Source organism: Chiroxiphia lanceolata, chromosome 2 (assembly GCF_009829145.1).
Source record: "Chiroxiphia lanceolata isolate bChiLan1 chromosome 2, bChiLan1.pri, whole genome shotgun sequence".
NCBI lineage: Eukaryota > Metazoa > Chordata > Aves > Passeriformes > Pipridae > Chiroxiphia > Chiroxiphia lanceolata.
In genome coordinates this window covers 41432616-41453330 of record NC_045638.1, presented here as the reverse complement: position 1 = coordinate 41453330, position 20715 = coordinate 41432616, and the positions used below count along the sequence as shown (strand labels likewise).

General features: G+C 42.7%; 1 protein-coding gene across 1 annotated transcript in view; it reads left to right on the top strand.

Annotated features, from left to right (window-relative positions):
• The first annotated feature begins 12204 nt into the window (after positions 1-12204).
• RAP2A (RAP2A, member of RAS oncogene family) overlaps positions 12205-20715 on the top strand; it is a 33175-nt gene continuing 24664 nt past the window's right edge. The window contains exon 1 of the mRNA XM_032679079.1: positions 12205-12613. Coding sequence (XP_032534970.1) covers positions 12300-12613 — 314 coding nt within the window. The 5' untranslated portion in view covers positions 12205-12299. The remainder of the gene's footprint in view (positions 12614-20715) is intronic.

Genomic DNA, 20715 nt, shown 5'->3' with positions numbered 1-20715 from the left:
GTGGCAGAAACTTAACAGCCTCACCAGCTATCCTGCACATGCAAATTAGTATCACTGTAAATAAATAAAACCCTAAGTCCCCTAACCTTTGGCATCAGAAGTAGCAGGGCCCCTCTGGGAAGCTAGAAGGAAAGTCTGTTGTCTCTACAATAAGTTCTATTGGCTTCTCCTTGTTGGGATTTCTGCTGCCAAATCTCTGGTGGAGAGCGCTGGCTGCCCTGTAGCCATCCCCTTCTGCCATGTTCCCTCCTTTAAAAATATGGGGGAATTGGAGCAAATGCAAAGACAGAAATATAGAAATGTCTCTTTCTACCACACTTGGAAAACATCCTTTGGGGGTACCTGGGGGAGCAAGTAGGTTTTACAGGGCCCGTTCAGCCAGTTGAGTTACATGGGAGTCTTCTCAGCTGCAGCCCCTTAAGGAGCCTGAGGCTTTTTATAAATCAGTAAAATTAAGAAGACTGGGGGCTTGGGAGGCTGATTAGCTCCCACAGGGCATTTACAGATCTTGGAGGCAGCTGAGGTTAGACAAAGCCTGCAACACACCTGCCTGTTTCTGCTCTCCTTGGCTGTTGGCGGCACCTGCTCTGCTACTGTCACTGACAGCCAAAGTGCTGTCGAAGCTCCATCCCCTTCAGAAGAGAGACCTGGCTGGATTTGTGTGCCTTAGGCCCTCATTCTTGCAGCCATCCTGCTAACTTAATGCTGGTGACACAGGCTCACATCCAGCTGTTCACTCAGCTTCAACCCAGCTCCCTAGCAATTGCTCCTCAGCCTTTCCCAGTGTCTCTCCATACACCTTACCTACACAGGCACAGGACACAGGGCTTGGCTCGCTGCATCTTTCCCCTGTTAGAGAAAGCCCAAGACTCTTCTAGAGTCTGTTTAGAGGCAAACTTCGCATTTGTTTTGATGAAATGAAAATAGTTGGAGGTTTACGATGATAACAGCCTGCAGATATGCCTGCTGGTACAGCAAACCTGCTGCGGGGAGGAACGGCTCTGTGCCTCTGCTACTGCTGCCAGGAACATCCCAGGTACCTCAGATTGCTGCCTGTTTTCCTCTGGATAAAGCTCAGATTGGCACCTTTTGCCAATTCTCAGCTCTCAAGGTTTGGATTCATCAGTGCCTCTTTTATCTCAGGGGAAAACATAAAACAATTTGAAAAGCCCATTCTTCAGGCATTTACATTCCTAACAATTTAGCCTGCTCAGTTCTGTCCCTGTGTGTCCATCCACCCACCCATTGCAGATAGGCACAACTGCACAAGTAGAGCTGGTGGGGATTATTTGTTTGTCCTGACCCTAAGGAAACATCTGTGTGGGCACAGCGGGCGGGCTGCAGCACTGCAAGAGCAGCACCTCACCCCTTCAGGCTTAGCCTCTGGAGGACTTAGACAATACATGAACATTGTTGCTGCCGTTCTGCGTTTCTCCGCCTCCTTCTGTGTCACTCCAAAGGCAAGTGAGGGGCTTGGAGAAACAAAGTTTTCTTGTCGTGGTAGAGATTCCCCAGAAGTGTTTGCCCCCCTACTGAGTACTGAAAAGCCCTGCCACTGCCTCTTTTGTCCACCAAAAAAAAAAGTCCATTTTTTAGCATGGCAGTGAGGAGACAGCTTCTCTCTTTATCAGTTTCTTCATCTGCAAGACAAAAATGGCAAAACCCAGGTGGTGGGTTTGCTAGGGAGAAGGCTCCCCTCCGCTGCTGCTGCTTCACACGATGCTGCTTAAATCAAGCAGTGACACATAAGCATGGAGCCAGGAGACTGTACCAAAAGCATTATTTATTTTGACCCTGGCAGGTTAAAGGCTCTGGTATTTACACAGTGGTCCCACAAATCCTGGAAGTCATCTCCTTGGGTCACATCAACTAGCGCAGCTTTAAGATACTGGAGTTCGTGCCAATTTATAGCGGCTGAGACACTGGCTGAAGGCTTTCAAGTCCATGGAAAACATTGCAGCAAAGATTGTTCTTGTTTTTTAATTTCATTTATGTGTTCTTAAATACAGACACACACACACATATACACACACAGTACTTAGACAATATATGCAACTTAAATTATCACTTTTTAAAATACTACACCAGCACACTTTTAATAATTTCAAAACTTTGCTTGTAAGAGTACTTTATGAAAAGCCAGTCCTTAACTAGATAGGTGGTGGCTGATTTGTATGGTTAAGAGAACATTACAGGGCCACAGCGACCGGTAATTTTGCTGCTCATATCTCCCTCTGTGTAAGGAAAAATATGTTGCCTGATAGAAATGTATTTTCTCTAAACCGGCGTGATGCATGCCAGCACAGTAGCTACACATATAACCACAGCTAACACACACACACCCCACACTTTCAAATGAGATGGAGCTCCAGTACCCAGACTACAGCCCCGTAGAAAGCAGGGGGACACACATTTATTCCCCCTGGACATAACACAGACACACCAGGGTGCATTGCCACACTCCCCACACATGCAGTTAGCCCTAATATGAGCTACAGCCATACCTACACCAAAGAAGAGATGAATAAGTATAGCGCTGTTCTGGATATATCACCACCTGATACGTAGCACTTTTGTTCATGGCTGATCTGGATCTACCACTGGCTTGGTTTCTCTTCCTCCCACATTAACCTGCAGCTATTTTTTCTTGTGAAGAATTATTTTGGAGCCCTAAATGATTATTTTCTGGGTTTTGTTCCAACTTTTAAAATCCTTGAGGGACACAGATGCCCTACTGTAGCCCATTAGAGACTGCATCCAGAAAGCTCTACAGGATAACATTTCTCAAACACTCGAATGACTTAAGAGCTCTTGAACAGCCTTCACAGATGATTTAGGTACCAAAGACCAAGAGCCACAGAGGGGTACTGCAGCACAGAGGGGTACAGCAGCACACCGGGGCTGTGCAGAAATATCCCTTACTCCATGCTCTCCCAGCTCAAACTTGCAGTGATTTATTGCCAGCTGTCATCCACCAAGCAGGTCTCGTTTCCTTTTAGACCACCAATTTCCATGATTCCTCCCTGGGTACTTATGTGGTGTCCAGATTATCTGCTGCCTGCATATGATCTGATGCCCTCCCAGCTGAAACTACTGAGAATGGCCCATTAAAATGTTTTTAACTTAAAAGAATGACTGGCATAAAGCAAGGGATCAGCTAAGCAGCCTCCAGCAGACACTGCCCCTGCTTTCAGATGTCCTTGCATCCAATTGGTGTGAGAAGCATTGATGGGGGCCAGGATCAGCAGGAAGCCTGACCAAAGAACACTGTGACCACACAGCACCGACCTCCACAAAGCCACTTACTCCCTTAGTATGGTGCAAGCACCACTGCATTGCTTCAGGTCCCAAAACAGAACATTTGGAGCAAGCACAGGGAGTCTGGATCCTGTGGCCCCAAGTCTTTAGACTTTGGGTAGTCTCCCACAGGGATAACATAGGTCTCTGTGGCCTCTGTATTTACATTGGATGCTTGTATCCTCATCCAAAGACAGCAGTAAACACAACCCAGGATTTTTTCAAGATCTCTCATTTGCATGGATGCAAATCAAGAATTTCACTTGTAAGCAATCTTTAGGTTTGATGCAAGAGCGGATTTGATGAAACAGCAATGCAAATTTTAGGAAGTAGAAGTAAATATAAGGAAGTTATATTGCAACACATATTATTAGGCTTTTTTATTAAACAATTATATTTTACTAACAGCTGCCAGGATGGGATGTAGTTGTTGGGGTGAATTACATCCCAGCTCATGAAAAAGCTGAGTCATCATAATTTTTACCTAAAGGTTGGGGTTTTTTTCACTTTTACAGTGATAGGATAAGGGGAAACAGCTTTAAACTAAAGGAGGAGAGATTTTTGGTTAGATATTAGGAAGAAATTCTCTACTGTGAGGATAGTGAGGCAGTGGAATGCATTGGCCAAAAGTTGCAGATGCCCCATCCCTGGAAGCATTCAAGGCCAGGCTGGATAGACCCTGACAACGTGATCGAATGAGTGGCATCCCTGCCCATGGCAGGGGGATTGAATCCAACAAAAAACATTCTATGAATCTGTGATTCCATGGAAAGAAAAACAAACAAACAAAAACCACAAAGAGGTAACACCCTTGCACTACTGCATCAAACTCTTTCTTTAAGTAAAAATAAAAAAAAATTGTTTATTTTTCCCCCATTGCTGAGTAACTGGAAAAGAGATTCAAGTATAAGAAAAGAAAATTGACTTGGAAGATGACAGGAGAACCAGAATAAAGACAGAAAATCACAGACACTGACTGCCTTGAGAAGATTGTCTTGCAGTAGTTCTAGCATTTTCATCAGTCATCTAATATGCCCACTATGTTCATCCCAAATCCATGAGGAAATCTTATTGGAATCTGTCCCAGAAAAGCTATCCTGATAAAGTTCATCTCTGTGCAGTGAAAGTTCCAAAATAATTCTGGAAAAATCTAATATTATGGATTTGTTTGGTGTGTTATGGATTACTCCCAAATTATTTTGCAAGCATCTATCTGCGATTGTATCAGCCCTCACTGAAACCCCAAGAGGAAATGCCAAGAGGGGCTGGAGCTAATTGTTTGTATTATTTTTCTCAAGTAAATGAGCTGTGTTTCTTAAAGCTGCTTGCACAGGCCTCCCACTATAACACAGCTCTAAAAGTTTGCTGGAACACAGTACTCACAGTGTTGCATTCATGTACAGCACTGAAGACCTAAAGAAGAGTATGTGAGCTTTGTATACCTGACAGATTCAGTTCCTTTTGGTTTTCCCTTTCATGAATTTTTCCTTCAGTCTTTAGAATGATTACTTATTTTTAGTACATCCATAGTCACTGTTGCCCAAACTTCTGATTTTATCATAAATTTATGATATTGGGTCATTTTAAAGCACCAGATACCGGAATCAAGAACATGAGATTCCTGGCTTCTGTCAAAAAACCCAAACACTTAATCTGTAAGGAAGCAGCAAAAAGAAGCAACACTATCTAAAGACCAAAAGGCAAATCCAATAGTCAGTGTTGGGACACAATGACTTTCAGGGCTTTATGTTTATGTCTGAAGGCCAGCAGTTAGTAACTTCTGTGTTGATAAAGATCATATATAAAACTCATGATTCTGAAGCGTTTAGTTAAAACTTCCTGTTCCACTAACTAGAGGTTGGGCTCAATAAGCTCCTAGAAGTGGAAACTCCAAAAGACCTTCAGGTAGAAAGAGATAAGTTACTCTACAGGTGAGACCTGCCTCCCCACACCCATGTCATCCCCAAATTACCTCCTCTCTGTGCAATCACTGAGGGAGGGAGGGCCCATGCTTGAGCTGGGTGCAGTTATCCACCTATTTGTGTATGGAGACAGGGTCAGCATTTGCTGGCAAACTGGTTGCTGAGTCTTTTTCAGGGGGTCTCACATCCCCCAGGCAGTGGTCAACCCCCTTAACACCTGCCTCTCTTCAGGGACCCTTCAGGGGTCTTTCACCCTTCGATCTGGATACTTGGCAGATCAACTGGCTTCACTGCCTACAACAGATGATGTAAATGCAAACATTCAGGACAAATCCATGTGTTCAGACATGCACCAAAATGACCTACTCAGTTATCAGTGCATGTAGTGAATTGAACTCATCTAAGTTATGATTTGAGTACATGAGATGAAGATTAAATGCTGCCCCTCTTTATGTGAAAAGCATATTGGAAATCTTATTTTACTTTACAGTGTAACATAGCAATTAAAGCATCTTGAATTTCAGTTCTGAATATTTTGCTAAAAATAACCATGTAAAAAGAAAATATTATTGTAACTGTAATATTTTTTTTGTTATTAATGCTTACAAAATCTAATGCTTATGAAATACAAGTCCCCAATGCTCATACTCTGATTATTAAAACAAATGACTTAAACTTATTTCAAGTCTGACTCAGAAAAAAATGGCTATGAGACTTGTGACAGATATTGCAAGACTTTTGTACCTTAATCAAGACAGGCTATCATCGTCTTCACTGTCTTCAGTGACTGAAGACAGGTCATCATCGTCTTAAGTCTTGAGATTGATCTATTTTTGAACATCATAAGGAGAAAGAATGAAAGAGTCAAATGGAATAATAAATTACCTGGGTTTAGTTTATTTTGCTGTGCTTTTTTTATATCCTGAAATTGACTTCCCCTGTTTTGATCCTACATCTGAACAACAGCTATTTAACTTAACTTTACTGGCAGGTGAATATTTCTTACAGAACTTAAATATGCAATGGAAGTTTTCCTTAAAATTATAGCACCATCAAGGTTTCTTATTTGCTTTACAGGAGGCAAGGAAAACTTTGTTGTGAAATGCCATAATACCTCAGCAGAAGTCCACCAAAATTCCACTGAAAACAGTAAAAATCAGGTGACAAGCTAAATCATACTATTTTCACTTCGATTTCTTGGCATTTTGGGGAACGGTTCAATCAAATTTTCACTATTAATAAAAAGAGGGGCCAGGAGCAATTATTCTTTTTAAATTTAATCACCATCTTCAAGTAAATACAACCACCTTATTACATAACAGGGATGGCTATCTGACTGCCTAAAATAGTTATAAAAACATCAGCCCTCCCCCTCAACAAGTGATCCCCTTCCTTTGAACACTTAACCTGCAATGACAGGAAAGATCAATAATGAGAAAGCTGTGGGGATCTGCAGACCTATCAAACTGGCCCTCCTCTGAAATTAATCCATGAGACTGAAGCCACCTTAATGCTCCTTTCTGGTTAGAAAATTAAATTATGACTGAGAGAAGACTTTGGTACGCCTATTCCTATTGTCTCTGTCTCTTTCGAAGTGTAAAAATCAGAAGAACCCAAACCCTGGGGAGTGGAGCACACAATTGAAAGTGGCAGGTACAGCAATTTAATAAGTATCTGTTGGTGGAGCCACAGTAATTGTGTTCACACTTGTTGTCCTCTCTAGTTGCAAGGTAAAACGCATTAATTGGATCTCATTCTGCTGGAATGTATTCTAGTTTGTTTTCCTTCACAACACAAAACAGTCTCTTGGGAATCAATAGGTGGGGGTTAAACTGTTTCAGGTTGAGGATGGTGTTAACTCTATTCCTCTTTCATGGCTGAGCCCCCGGCAGCTAGCAATTATATAACAATTTGTATTTGTAGTCTGGATTCACTTTCTACAAATTCAGTGAGCTGAAATAGCCCAGCACAGTTTTAAGAGGGAGAAAAGTGGTGTGGGTCTGGGCCGACGGGGGGAGCTAACACCTTGCAAGGTTCCCCTATGTAGTCACAGGAAGTGCAAGAGACCACTTCAGATTTTGGCTCCCTGACTCTCAATATGCTTAAGTGAAAGCTATAAGCAATACAAAGTGAGGAGAAAAAAGCTGCCCACAGAACATTTCCAATCAGCTGTTTTAAGATATTCCCACTCAGCATGCTTGATTGCTGGAAATGTGACTGCTAAAGTCTCAATTTTGCCAAGATTTACCTCAGCTTTGTGAATTGACTTCCCAAAACCAGAACTAAAGCATGACAATGCTGATGACCATCACGCTTGCTTTACTTCATAGATGATCTGAGCCTCAGCCTCTGTGCACCCTAGTTTACCATCTTAGGGCGCTGAGCCCAAGATGCTACATGGGAACTGCACAAAGGGAACTGTTAACCCCAACCAATGCTGATGACTGCAATTCATCACTGCAAATTTTGACTCTGATCTTACAATGAGATCTATGGAGAGCTGCTACCTCATCTTTCACAGAGCACCTCTGACTTCAGTAAGGCTTGACACAGACACAGAAGTCATCTCACTCAGAGCTCACACAAAACTAAAGCACACCTACTATACCTTCAAAAATAAGTGCTTAGATTTCTTCAAGAACAAAACAAAAAAATCCAGCAAACCCAAACTGGCCTGCAAGTAGTGAAGTTAATGAAACCTTACTTCTGTAACATGCACTTTGAGCATGGTAAGTTAAATCTCAAACCGTGCACCCTCCACCAGGCTGGTGACAGTACTGGCTGTCCCTGGTTGGGCTATTGGGTGATCAGATTGTCACCTGACTGCTGCCAGACAGGATGTAGGAGGTCCAACCTCCCTTCCCTTTACAAGTACACTCAGGTTTTTTCTGCTCTGATTTAGAAAGCATGAACAAAGACGTTAAACACGTAAAATTTTGCAGTTGGTAAAAAAAAAAGGACAACATTACTGCCAGTATGAAAGGGAAGTTAATGGTGTGATCACCTGAAAATGCTAAGGGTAGGATAAGCAAAGTCAGCTACATTTCACTACAGCTAGTTGTGTCCTGACTTTGACAACAACTTCATGGACAGTACTAATAAAATTAATTTAGCAAGAAATATTAAAGACTAAGCAAAATCTCAACCCTTAATGCTTCCTAAATACTGTAATGACACATAGTTAGGAGAAATCAATGTGATGACAGAACTGCATTGACAGTCTGAATGTAAAGACACGATGGTAAGCAAGGACAGGAAATCATGTTGTTCTACTAATATGCATTTAAAAGAAAACTTGACAATGGAAAACAAAATATACACCAGAGCAGTTTGTAGAACAGACAAGCTTTATTTCACACATTCTCTTATGCTTCAGTGTTAGAAGACCATCATCAGTTCTCAGGGCGAGGGGGTTATGGATTCCCTCATTTTTCATATTGCTACACTTTACATCTTGAGACTGATACTGTTAGTAGTGAAGAATTAGCAAACCCTGGCTTTGGAATGAAAACAGATGTTAAAGGCCTTTTTCCTCTTTCCCTAATGTATAGTCAGAGGCTACCATAGCTAGCAAAAAAAATATGAAATATTGTGTTTGTTGCTGCATAAGATAAAAATTTAATATTTACTGAGAAACTCCAGGCTATCATAAGATGGTGCAGTTAGCCACTGGCTGCTGAAGTTTGAAATAACACAGTTTAATATAAGACATAAAAAGACTTGAGAAGTGAGCAATAAAACTGTCGTGCCTAAATCCTAGGAATCCAGCAAAAACCCAGCTGTCCAGCACAAAGGGACTAGATGACTCTTGAGTCTCCTATGAGAACCTACAAAGGAAGTCATGCTGGGAAAGCATGCTGTGGGCTGAGATACTTGCCTGCCAAGCTTTGCCCAATTCAATCTTTTACTGTAGGAAGTTTCTCTTTCCCTGAAATTTACTACCTTTTTTTTTCTCCTACTCTTCAGTAAAGAATAGCAAAAGTATAAGCAACATGCATAAAAGAAAGACTGGCAACACCTAAGTGGCCCCCTATTCTCCACCTCGCTATAAATAACTACATAACTGATACTGTATTTGTTCTTAGGGCTGAGGCTGAGCCTCCAACATTTATTAGCTGAATTTTCAATGTTGTCATTCTCGTCAGATGATTCAAAACCAAAAATGAAGGCTAGAAAAACAGAGCAACAGCGAGATGTTCAGCCTAACAACTGAATGGTGAGATCCTTGGTAACAGCCATCCATTCAAGGCATCCAGCACCTCCTCCAGTTGACCACCCTGCCTTATCTTTTATATCTTCCATGCTATATACAACATTCCTCTGTATTTCCAGTCTGTAAATTTCTGAGGTCCCGGCACACCCTATTAAGTGAAATAACATTTTGCTGCCCGTCAAACCAATGAGACTGAACACCTGGTGAAAAACTTTCCAGTGGTAGCATTCCTGTTACCTCTGTCTGAACTGCTGCTTTCCCACTAATTACACTCCTAGTCATGAGCCGGCAGCCGACAGCTTTTTTTCTGAGAATCTCCAAACATCGGGAGGTTGTTCCAGTCTCAGGATGAATAAGAAGGTAAGCCCAAATCTCCTACCTTCAGCATTGATCACCTAAATCTATTTTGCATGATTGCACATAATCTTCCTATACGCAATACATTTTAAAGCCTGCTAGATATGTTCATCTTTCACTGTTCTTCACAACGTCGAAACCTTCACTGCACTGAGATAGGGCTTAATTTTCTGTCTAGGTTAAAATCAGTTTAGATCCATGCTCTTCTATCGATGTTGTTCATTAGCTTAAATGCCTACTCGCTTGAGCTTGACTCCACCCTGCCTTACTGGTTGCTCATAACCCTCCCTTGCATTTGCTTTTCCTAGGTTAATCAGACAAATACTCCCAGCGTACTCTTGTAGATAAGCTTTGTTCATTTCCAGTAACCCTCCCAGATGTATTTCTGTACAAGTTCCTGTTTCTTGGACATGATTTATCAGAACTGGACACAGTAATGTCTCACCAGTAATCCAGAAGCTTGACTGTATGGATACCACAGTTACATTTGTTTTTCACAACCACATTAAACTGGCAGCTTCCTTTCACTGTTGACTAATAAACCCAGGTATTTTCCCATTACTCTGATGGAGGGTTCCTGGACTTACACTACAAATAGTTATTAATCCATACATGCAGTATCTTGCATTTTGTGCTATTACATGTTCTTGTAGGCTCATTTCTATTACTTGAAGGTCTCGAGTCACCAACAGAAATTAGATTATTCATTGAAACTATTACTCAATTCTGACTAGACTGGCCAGGCTCTGCAGCATTTACAAAGGGATTCTAACAGTCCTGTACAAATTCTGTATACCTCCTTGGTACTGAATATACTTAAATCGCTCAGATGTGTGTGCTTTCCAGTTTGCTTTGGTGGTTTTTAACTGCATGGGCATTGCAAGAAGCCAGCAAACAGTCTTCTTTCTTCTAGACAGACCTAAGCTATAGGCATCCTACTAACACATATTTGTTTTAAAGCTTTGTAGTTAAGAAAAAAATAATCAAAAATCAAAAATAGACAGAAGAAAAGCCAAACAGAATGCCCAAGCAAAACACTGGAAAGCTTAAAATACTGCACATGGCAAGCATTTAACCAAAAGACTTGGACAGAGGTCAAATGTGCTCCAAAAAGCCAGAAATATATTTGCCACTGTTAGATTTGGAAACATGAAAACAAGCCAACAAGGAAGCAGAACTAGACTTGCCTGGAAAGCAGGCCGACACCATGGGCCTTACTTCAGATGAAGATATGACAGCACAAAGGGAAGAACAGCACAGTCAGAAACGCAGCACCAGGAGCGAGCTCCTTTTCCAACAGCTTTCGGAAAGCATCTGAATAGCTGTCTAACCGCTCTGGCTGACCCTTAAGCCTTTAACGGAAAGCAAGTCTTTACTCCCTGTATCAAATCATTCCAAGCAGTGATGTTTGAGAAAAACAAACAAACAAACAAACAAAAACAATAAAAAAAGAAAGGTTAAGTATCTGTCTCATAGCAGAAAGACAATCGTACAAGTGTGAGCATCTTTCCAGAGCGCTACTGGTTCCCATGAGGAACTGTGAATGCCATCTCCTCAACCATTTTCATTTTCCTTACTGTTTTGATTGAGCGCTTTTCCCAAACCGTACCACCACCTCTCCTGTGCCCCTCTCTCTGTCAGAAGGGGACGAGAAGGCAGACACCCACTAGCAACAAACACCTCTGGCCATCCCTTGCAGGCACAGCCCAGCGTGCCGACCGCAGTGCGTCCACATGATCCAAGGCGCACTGGATCGCTGCAGTGGATTTTATGGATCCCATTTGCTTTTATACCCACGAGCAGGATTCACACGGTGGCCGTGGGCACGTCCGGACAGCCGCCAGGTCGAAAACTGCACGAACTTACCGCGCCGCAACCACCTCCCTCCCCCAGCACACAGGGAAGCGGAACCGTGGGAGCGCCAGCCCGCGCTGCCATTGGCTCGTCCCGCCCCCGCGCGTGACCGCCGGTTGGCCCTTCCCGGTTGGAGAGGCCCGCGCGGCGGCGGAGCCGGGCCGAGCACGGGGGGCGGGTCGCCGGTCGCCGTGTCTCCAGGGCGACAGTGCCGGACGAGGGACGGGACGGGAGGGGAAGGGACAGGACACAGACAGCACCAGCACCACCGCCACCGGCATCACGTGCGACAGCCGCGCCCGGGGGGAGCACGGGGCCCACGCGCCACGTGACGAGGCAGTGTCCGCCCCCCTCCTCCTCCTCCTCCCCGCTCTTTCTTCCCCCCCGTCCCGCCCCGTTGGCTGTTGCTGTGGCGACACGGGAAGGAGGAGGCGGGGCCGCCGCCCCACCCCGGCCGCGCCGCAGCCCGTGAACGCGGCCCCGCCGCCGGCAGCGCCGCCCAGGAGCCGCCGCGGCGGCCGGGAGCATCCGCCGGGCGGGGAGCGGAGCGGAGGCGGCTGCGGCGGCGGGCACAGGGCGGGGCGGCCGATGGCGGGGGGGTGAGGAGGGGCCGTCGGCAGGTGCGAGTCGGGCGGGCGGTCCGCGCTGACAGGAGGATGCGCGAGTACAAGGTGGTGGTGCTGGGCTCGGGCGGGGTGGGGAAGTCGGCGCTCACGGTGCAGTTCGTGACCGGCACCTTCATCGAGAAGTACGACCCCACCATCGAGGACTTCTACCGCAAGGAGATCGAGGTGGACGCCTCCCCCTCCGTCCTGGAGATCCTGGACACGGCGGGCACCGAGCAGTTCGCTTCCATGCGGGACCTCTATATCAAGAACGGGCAGGGCTTCATCCTCGTCTACAGCCTAGTCAACCAGCAGAGCTTCCAGGACATCCGACCCATGCGCGACCAGATCATCCGCGTCAAGAGGTGACTTGCCCGGCGGCCGCTCCTCCGGCGGCCGCGCCCGACGCCCACCTGCGGCCCGGCCCGCCCCGCCGGGGCCTGCTGGCCGCCCGCCCCCCCCTCCGTCCCCTCCTCCCCCGCCCCGGTGCCCGGATCTCCGGCCTGGGGGCTGCCCACGCCCGCTCAGGTGCTTGCCCCGCGGCTCCCTTCCTTCGCCCGCCTCCCTCCTGCCTTCCCCCGGGCGGCAGGACGAGCCCCCATCCCGCCGCCCCCTCCGGTACCGCGCCCGCAGCCCCAGGCTCCCCGTGGGCGGGCGCCGGCCCGGGGGCGGCAGAGCGGGGGCAGGGGCCGGGGCTCCGGCGGCTTCCGCCGTTTGCCCTCCCCCCGTTCGCGTGTGCGGGGAGTTCGGAGTGCTCCCCTGTGAAATGCGGCGGAGAAGTGGGCAGAGGCTGGAACTGGGGGGGCGGAAAAGCAGTTCCCCGAATGTTGTATCAGGTCAGCCCTCGAGTGCACTTTCTTGGGGGACGTGCCGTGGCCGATGTGTAAGGGGAGTACCTGGTTGCCTTCGTGCAGCAGACAAGAGATCTGCCTGTTCGCATACCTGCATAGGTATTTCCATGAACTTCCCACTCTTAAAAGTGCAGGACGCCAGCCTCTTTCTCAGTGGAAGTGCCGGCTGTGAGCTTTAGGCCTCATGTATGCTGGTGTTTCTCTTAAATTTCCCACGGTCTCGTTGCCAGCCGCTCTATTAGGAGCAAACCCACGGTGGTGAAACACTGGTGCCTACTGCCAGTTTGTTTTTCTGATCGCTGCGTTGTTTAGATGTACATCAGTCAGTCAGATGTCAGCGGCTGAAATGCAGCCGATCGCGCTAAAATAAGGGTAGATGCACCATTTGAAATCATAACAACCGTTTGAACCATAGCATAGATGAGAAAATGCCGCTGGCCAGATCGTCGCAGACAGGGATCTGTTATTGCCGGTGGAGAGAGGTTGTAATTATATCGCAGAACTGGTTGTAGCTTTGGCTTGGACATCTGAAAGGGAAGCCCTTGTAAATAACTTAGTTGGACCACAGCCGTTGGATTTGCATCTTAATGTAGAGTAGAGCATAAAAGGGGATGATGATGATGATAATAATGGCTAATTGTATGGTCGGGTATGGTCTGTTCACAGAAACTGCCATTCCAGACCAAGGCCTGGGGAAGATGTATTTTGAAATTGGGGAGGAGAGTGAGTAGGGGAAAGGGGAGGGAGGAAGCAAAGCACTGCTATTTTTAGAGACTTGCAACTTTTTCATAGTGGGTATTTCTTAATGTGTGTCCAAACTTTTTCAGTTAGGAGATTTCTAAAGACCAATGTAATGGAGTTGTTTTGAATTCATTTTGAAAAATCCATTTTCAGTATTGTTGCCGTCCTTACACTGCACATACCTTACAGAAGAACATTTTTTATTTAAGTATTAGGGTAGACTTTATTCATTAATAAATGCTTTTGGTTTTCCTATATTGAGTCAGCAATATAAATTCATTTAGTCTCTGAATACATATGTGTAGCTTTTGCAGCTTGCATTGTACCTTGCAGTGGAGCATCTGCATTCAGACCCCAGCTGACAAGCTGTAGATAGGTGAAGTAGAATAGAAAGCAAGTTTTACTTCCATAGTTACATTGACTCAGCACTGATGAGAGTGGGTCTAAATGCTGCTCTTATTTTCCTTCTGCGGCTCTTTCACTCAACAGTTCAGCTTTAGGCTTTTGGTTAGTTACTTTGTGAAACATATGAGCAACATTGTAATCCTAAATTTCACTTATGCGATGTAATTTAAAAGCCCCTGAAATCCTGAAAGTTTTAGCAAATCCAGATAATTTTAGTTGAGTTGTAGTTGCAAGGAGTCATGGCTAGGCTTCGCGAATGAAGATTTGGGAAAGGCTGTATCCACATTTGTTACAAGCATGCTGGTGGCTAATAAGGCAAATACAAGATAGACATGTCCAGTTGGAAAAGGCACAGCAGAAAGACTCCTTAGGTGGTGTATTCTGCAAGACGCTGTTCTTTCTGCGTTGTCTTTTCTCCTCAAGATTGATCCTGCGTGTGTTCTCAAAAGAAGCAGCAGTGTTATAGATGGTGTGTCTCCAGGCCTCCCACCTGGAGGCCAGAGTAGACCAGTTATGTTGATCAATATGGCCAAGGCTGAGATGTTGTTTCAGGGAGTCCTTGTATCTTTTCTTCAGGGCTCCTCTCATGTGGTAGCCAGTGGCAAGTTCACCATGAAGTTGAAAGGAGTATGGTGTATTAAAAAGATGTAGTGTCAGCAAGGGTACCAGATTTTTACTTGTTAATTTCCCTTACCTTATATTTGTGGGTTGTGGTGGTAGTGTTACGTTTGGAAAGTTAAGTTCACAGGCAGTGTAAGACCTACTGTGCTACAGACTTAAGCTTGCATACTTTTTACCAGTTAAACTTGAAAAATGCATATTTACAGATAAAATATGTATTTGTACAAGGACTCACAAATTGTAATTTACGGTTGCACAAATGCATTTAATCCATTGTCCTAATCATCTAATCATAGTCTGTTTACTTAGGGTTTTTCGATGAGATGTACCTGAAAATGGCAACTTATATGCTATTCTTGATACAAACCCATGATCTAAAGATCTCTGAACTTTCATTGTACTTGAAAACCAATTGGCCAAGTCTCTAACTGGTAGGTATTTCTGCATTTTACATGTTGTCCTTGCTATTTTGTTTTATTTTTGGTTGAAAGAATCCCTGTGTTAATACATAATTAAAGAGTAATTTTAATTACTCTCCCAAGAAGTAGAAAAGCCAGGTAAAAGTCCCTCTTCAGGTTAAGAGATGCACGCTTGAGTCTTCTACTTCCCTTGTCTAACCACCACATACCAGGCTAGCCAAGCTAAGCGAGTCCTTTTCTCCACCTGATGAAGCTGAGTGACCTTAGAGGAATGAATGACATGTTTATGAATGAAAGAGGGGAAAGAAGTGGACCTTCACTTAGCTCTGAAGTGTAGTGGTTAGAAGAGATTGAGATCACTCTTGCCGCTATAGTTTCTGTTCTCATTAAATGGCTGTTTAATATTAGTGCATAAATAGGCTTAGAAACAGGTCTGAAATCCAGGTCTCCCAGCTTGCAGAGAACGCTCCTAATGGCAAAACTATAAAGTTGAGCTTCCCTGTGTAGTGTGTGTAGGCCTTGCGTCCCTTTCAGTCGTGGTGCACAGCTTTATCAAGAGTGGAGGATGCCTCCATAGCTTTTAAACAGGTGATTAAAATTCTTTCCTGGGAAATGTTTTAAATTTAAACAATATTCCTCTTTTCAAAGTAAGTAAAACATTTTTGTTTAGATCTTTCTAAGAGTGAGTCTGAGTGCTTTAACCATCAGTAAGGGAACCATGTCAGTTCTGAGTGGATAGGTGCACCCCCAGCAGCTCTGCCTAGACAGAAGATGAGGAAGAGGGAAAGATTTCAGAAGTGCACACTGTACTCTGGGACAGAGTCTCCCACTGTGCAGAGTGCTGCTGCTGTTGGATGAAGAATCACAGTGGTGCAAAATCACAGCTGCCTCTCTTCTTCCTGCAGATGCTGTGTCTTAGAGCAGTACCTACCCAAGGAGTGGCTTGGCAGTTGCTTGTGCTGTACAAAGCAATCACTTCTGCAATCAGCTGTTCTTGCAGTGCCTGCAACTGGCCCTGCTTGTCTGGAACTTGTGCGTTAGTATCAGTATATGGGGGACAGGAAGGTGGTGGTGCCCTAGGTGAGTGAAGCTGTGGATACCTTGTTTTGCTGGATAAGGAGTGTAATCACAATGTAGAAGGACAGAGGGATTGTGTCCTAATGTAGGTTGGTGGATTGTGCAGAATGATGCCAAAGGTGTATGTGCATATAAGTATATACCTTTATATATATAAGTACATATTTAGGAACTTGGGAGTGCCTCCATGCTTCTTTGATGCTGTTATCCCTAATGATGATAGCTAAGCAAACAGTTTGGGAGGTCTTATTCATTGTACAATTGGGTGCTTATCTGAAATGCATTGTTCCAACCCCATTTCAGGCACCTAATACCAGGTTCTGGACCCTTCTTGTGCCAAATATGTCCATTAAGCATTGTTTCTTCTGATTCTTCCATATGCTGAGGATTTGTACTACTGGGAAGATGGAGTGTAGATAAGCATAATATTTTTATGTGGTAGCTTTGAAGCCTACTTACTTTCTGTGTTCAACTGGTGCTTTATTTCCTCCTGGTGAGGAATACACAATGTGTGTTACCTGTACATTGATAGGTGCTGCAGCTCTGGGACCTTTCTTAGATTTACAAGCTTGGCAGCAAAGAGCTGTCTCATTTATGCTGCAGACAGAACTCCTTATAGTTTCAGAATGAGCTGTTTTCTGGAGAAACCTTTTATTTGTGAGAGCGAGGCTAAATTGGATGAGTGGGCCTGTGCTAGTAAAGGTCTGCAGTGAAGGAAGAACAGAAGCTGTGAAAAGAAGCAGATTGGAAGTGGTACACTCTAGTTAGATATCAAGGTTCAGAAGTAAGTAGTGAGTATGCAGATTAAGCAGTGTAAATTTTATTTTTGTTTGTGGAAAAAGGAGTTGGGTAACTTCTAACATTTTTCTGTTTGTCTCCTGTGTGATTAAAAAGCTTTCTGAAGAGAATCTGCTGATATTTGCCAGATACTGAGTTTTAATTTTGAATATGACTTTGCAATGTTTATCTATTATAAAGCTGAATTTAAACCTCACTGGGCATCTATTCCAGTTGCTTGTGTAGCCTTCAATAATGTAATTACTCGGCTTGTCCTACAGGCATTTACTTTTTTTTTTTAAGTTGAACCCCATGAAATAGGGAGTATTATTATTTCTATTTAAGAAGAAAATTAGAGCATAGAAATAGAAAGAACTCAAAGCTAACTCAGAGTTCTTCACCTGCGGTAATTTGTCTAGATGTCTGACCAGTGCTTTAAAGACAGGACTGTCATGTTCATGTTTTAGAGACTAACAGAGCCTACTTAAAGCATTTCTCAAAAATACTATTTTATTTCAAGTAGTGAAAAAAAAACCCTTTTCACTAATCTGTTGCTTTTTCTCTAGAAGACAAAGACTAGAGAATTTATTTATTTAGATTGGCTGAAAATGCAAACTAAATTATCTAAGTATATTGCTATGAAATATCACAGAAACATTGAGTTTCTTTGAGTTAAGAATGTTCTTTGTGGCAGTGGAGTTTATTATCAGGATGACAGTCTGACTCCCAGTCTAGGGATTCTGTGTGGTAATTTAAAACATTTCAAAGTATTGAAATTTATTAATTGTGAAATCATCATCTTCAGTCAGTGGTAATTGATGTATTTAGTGACTTAATGGGGATTAAGTCTGGAAGACTATACTTGAAATTACAAATTGCTCAAATTTCTAGTTGAAAATATTGCTTTCTTAGTAGTATGAAAACTAAGAATGGTTTTTATTCAAAGAACATAAGTCCTCTTTAAACAAGGTTGAATTTTTCGATTTTCTGAAATTCTATGTATTTTGCATCTTTATTTTAAGAAAATATTTTCTAATTTTGAGAACTGGTTAGAGAATTCTTCATAGGCACTGCTATAACACATTCAACCACAAACATGGCTCCAGCCTTCCAGGAAGAAACACTGAAATGTTCGGTAGAAGTGAAACTTAGAAAATTCTATTTCTTCAGTAGTGTACTGCATGTAAAGCTTGACAAATGTCTAGGGACTTTTGTAGGTGGTAGCTGTGTGGAAGTGGTAGAAATAAGGGCAGACTTCAATCCTGAAGTCTTTTTAAAAGCAAGTGTTCTTTTTCTTGCAATAATCTTGATGTAGTGTATTGTTTCGAGTACAGTACTCATCTTTACATGAAAAAGGTAATAACCATGGCCCAATTCTCCACAGGATGCTTGGCCAAGCTGCCAGCCACTCTTGTGCACCCATCAGATGAAATTTAGGACTTCATTGGAAGAACAGAGTAACAGATTTTAAATCTCAACAAACACTTGGATATATTTCTGAGAAAATGCAGGAAACTGGATGAAATTCTGACATGGTGCAGACTTTGACCATGGTGTTAAAATATTTAAGTATAATAGAAAAGCCCTACAAGTCTTTTTTTTTTTTTTTTTTTTTTTTTTTTTGTTAAGGGACACCTAATAATAGCTGTTTCTGAGGTGAGAACCTTATCGATTTATAAGAACAAAATGCAAATATTTTAAGCATCAGTCACGCATAAAGAGGTGGTAAACACAAGTAGTCAGTCGTACCTAATTGACTGTATAACCTTCAGCTGTCTGGCCACCTCGTGTCTTATTGGGGAACTGATACATAGACTGTGCCCTCGAAAGTGTCTGTAATAGAAAGAATGCGACTTAGATTTATGCTCTGGTGTTTTCAAAATAACTAGAGACAGAAAGAAGTGTTGCATTGAGTTTAGATTTTTTTTTTTTTTTGGTGAATCTACTTTTGTTTTAAATTTAAATTAATGAACTGATTCTATCAGATAAAATTATAGGGTTCTACATACATTCTACAATTCATATATGGACAATCCTCTAAAAACGTCTCGGACAGTGTGCAGTTTTAAGCTATAGAAGGTTATTTTAAAGATGCTTGGCTAAGTCTTAGATATTTCAATGTGCTTGTACATCTTTGGAACATATAACCTTTAATGTTTTCCTGTAGTAGCATTTGAATTAAATTACGTACTTGAAGAGATTTTTTGACTCTTTCCCCCCACACACTCTCCCACTCTCACTTTCTTGATAATCTGAAATATTCATAATACTTTGGGTTTCTTTTCAGTGGAAACCATGAAAATTGGAGACAATGCTTGTAGCCAGAGTCTTCTCTGGGATTTTTTTGCACGTTCCCCACCCCCCCCATCTAGATAATTGTATAGGTATTCCTTTCCAAGTTTTACTTATTTTTCTTTGTGAGGTAAAGTGACATAATAGTTTCCATATGAGGACACTGAAAATAAATCTTTTTATCCCCTCCTACTTTTTAGGTGTTCTTTGGACTTTTATTGAAAAAGCCAGGTAGGCAAGCTCCTTTTTATATATGTGTTTAGTTTAGATTGTGCTAGTTTAGAGTGTAGCTTTTTTTTTTTTTTTTAAATGACACCTGTATTATTTTGCATCAAATTCTGGTTTTGGGTCTTAATTGCTGCTGTAGCTTATGTTGTAGAGTTGTGTGAATAAATATGGATAGTTGCAATTGTCAAATAGTAGAACAGTATGTGGCAAGACTTCTTAAATATGTTTTTGGTCGTGCAGTATTGCTTGATTGTGCCTGTGTTGTAAAAATGCTATTTAATGTGTTAAAGACCAGATATAAGAGTGACTTTAATGGCTTTCATAGCTTAGTTCAATAATATAACATTAATGCTTGGAGTTGAATGTGTTCTGTCTTGCTCTTCATTAAGTTGTTTTGGCATAGATTTTTTCAATGAATACTTGGAAAATTTTATTTTACAAAATTGTTGCTTGTTAGAATTTCTGGTTTTGCTTCTGAATTTCTGTTTTGCTTAGAGGACAGTAATTCTTTAAATATTGTTTTTTATAGCTAACACAGTTGGGAGTAACTTTCATCTTTTATTTCAAAATAATTATTCAGTTGGATAGTGTGTGGATAGAAGCAAATTTAGTTGTTTGGTCAAATATAAAACATTCTGGGTAATGTTATGTTTAGTTAAAACTCCTGTTAGCAGAGATACTTTTTAGACTGAAATTTCAAAAATAGACATTCTTTGGCTATTGAAAGTTTTTGGATGAAAATGTGGAATATCTGAGTGGGTAGATCTCCCCAAAAAATCATTAAACCCATCCCTTTTCTAGTTTTCTTCTTAATAATTGAATGTCAGGTTTTTATTTTTTGCACCTAAGAATAAACCTGGGGTTACCGGTTACTTAATTTCTGAAATATTGCAAGTGTTGCTCAAACTTTTTTTTTTCCTCTGTGTAAATTGTGTAGGTGGTATGTGATAACGTTTTGAGAGAGAATAGGGAAGCAATTGGGACTGCAGTGCTAAATTATCCTGACACGTAGTGACTTGTACAAAGATTTACGTGATTGTTAAGGTAACAAGAGCT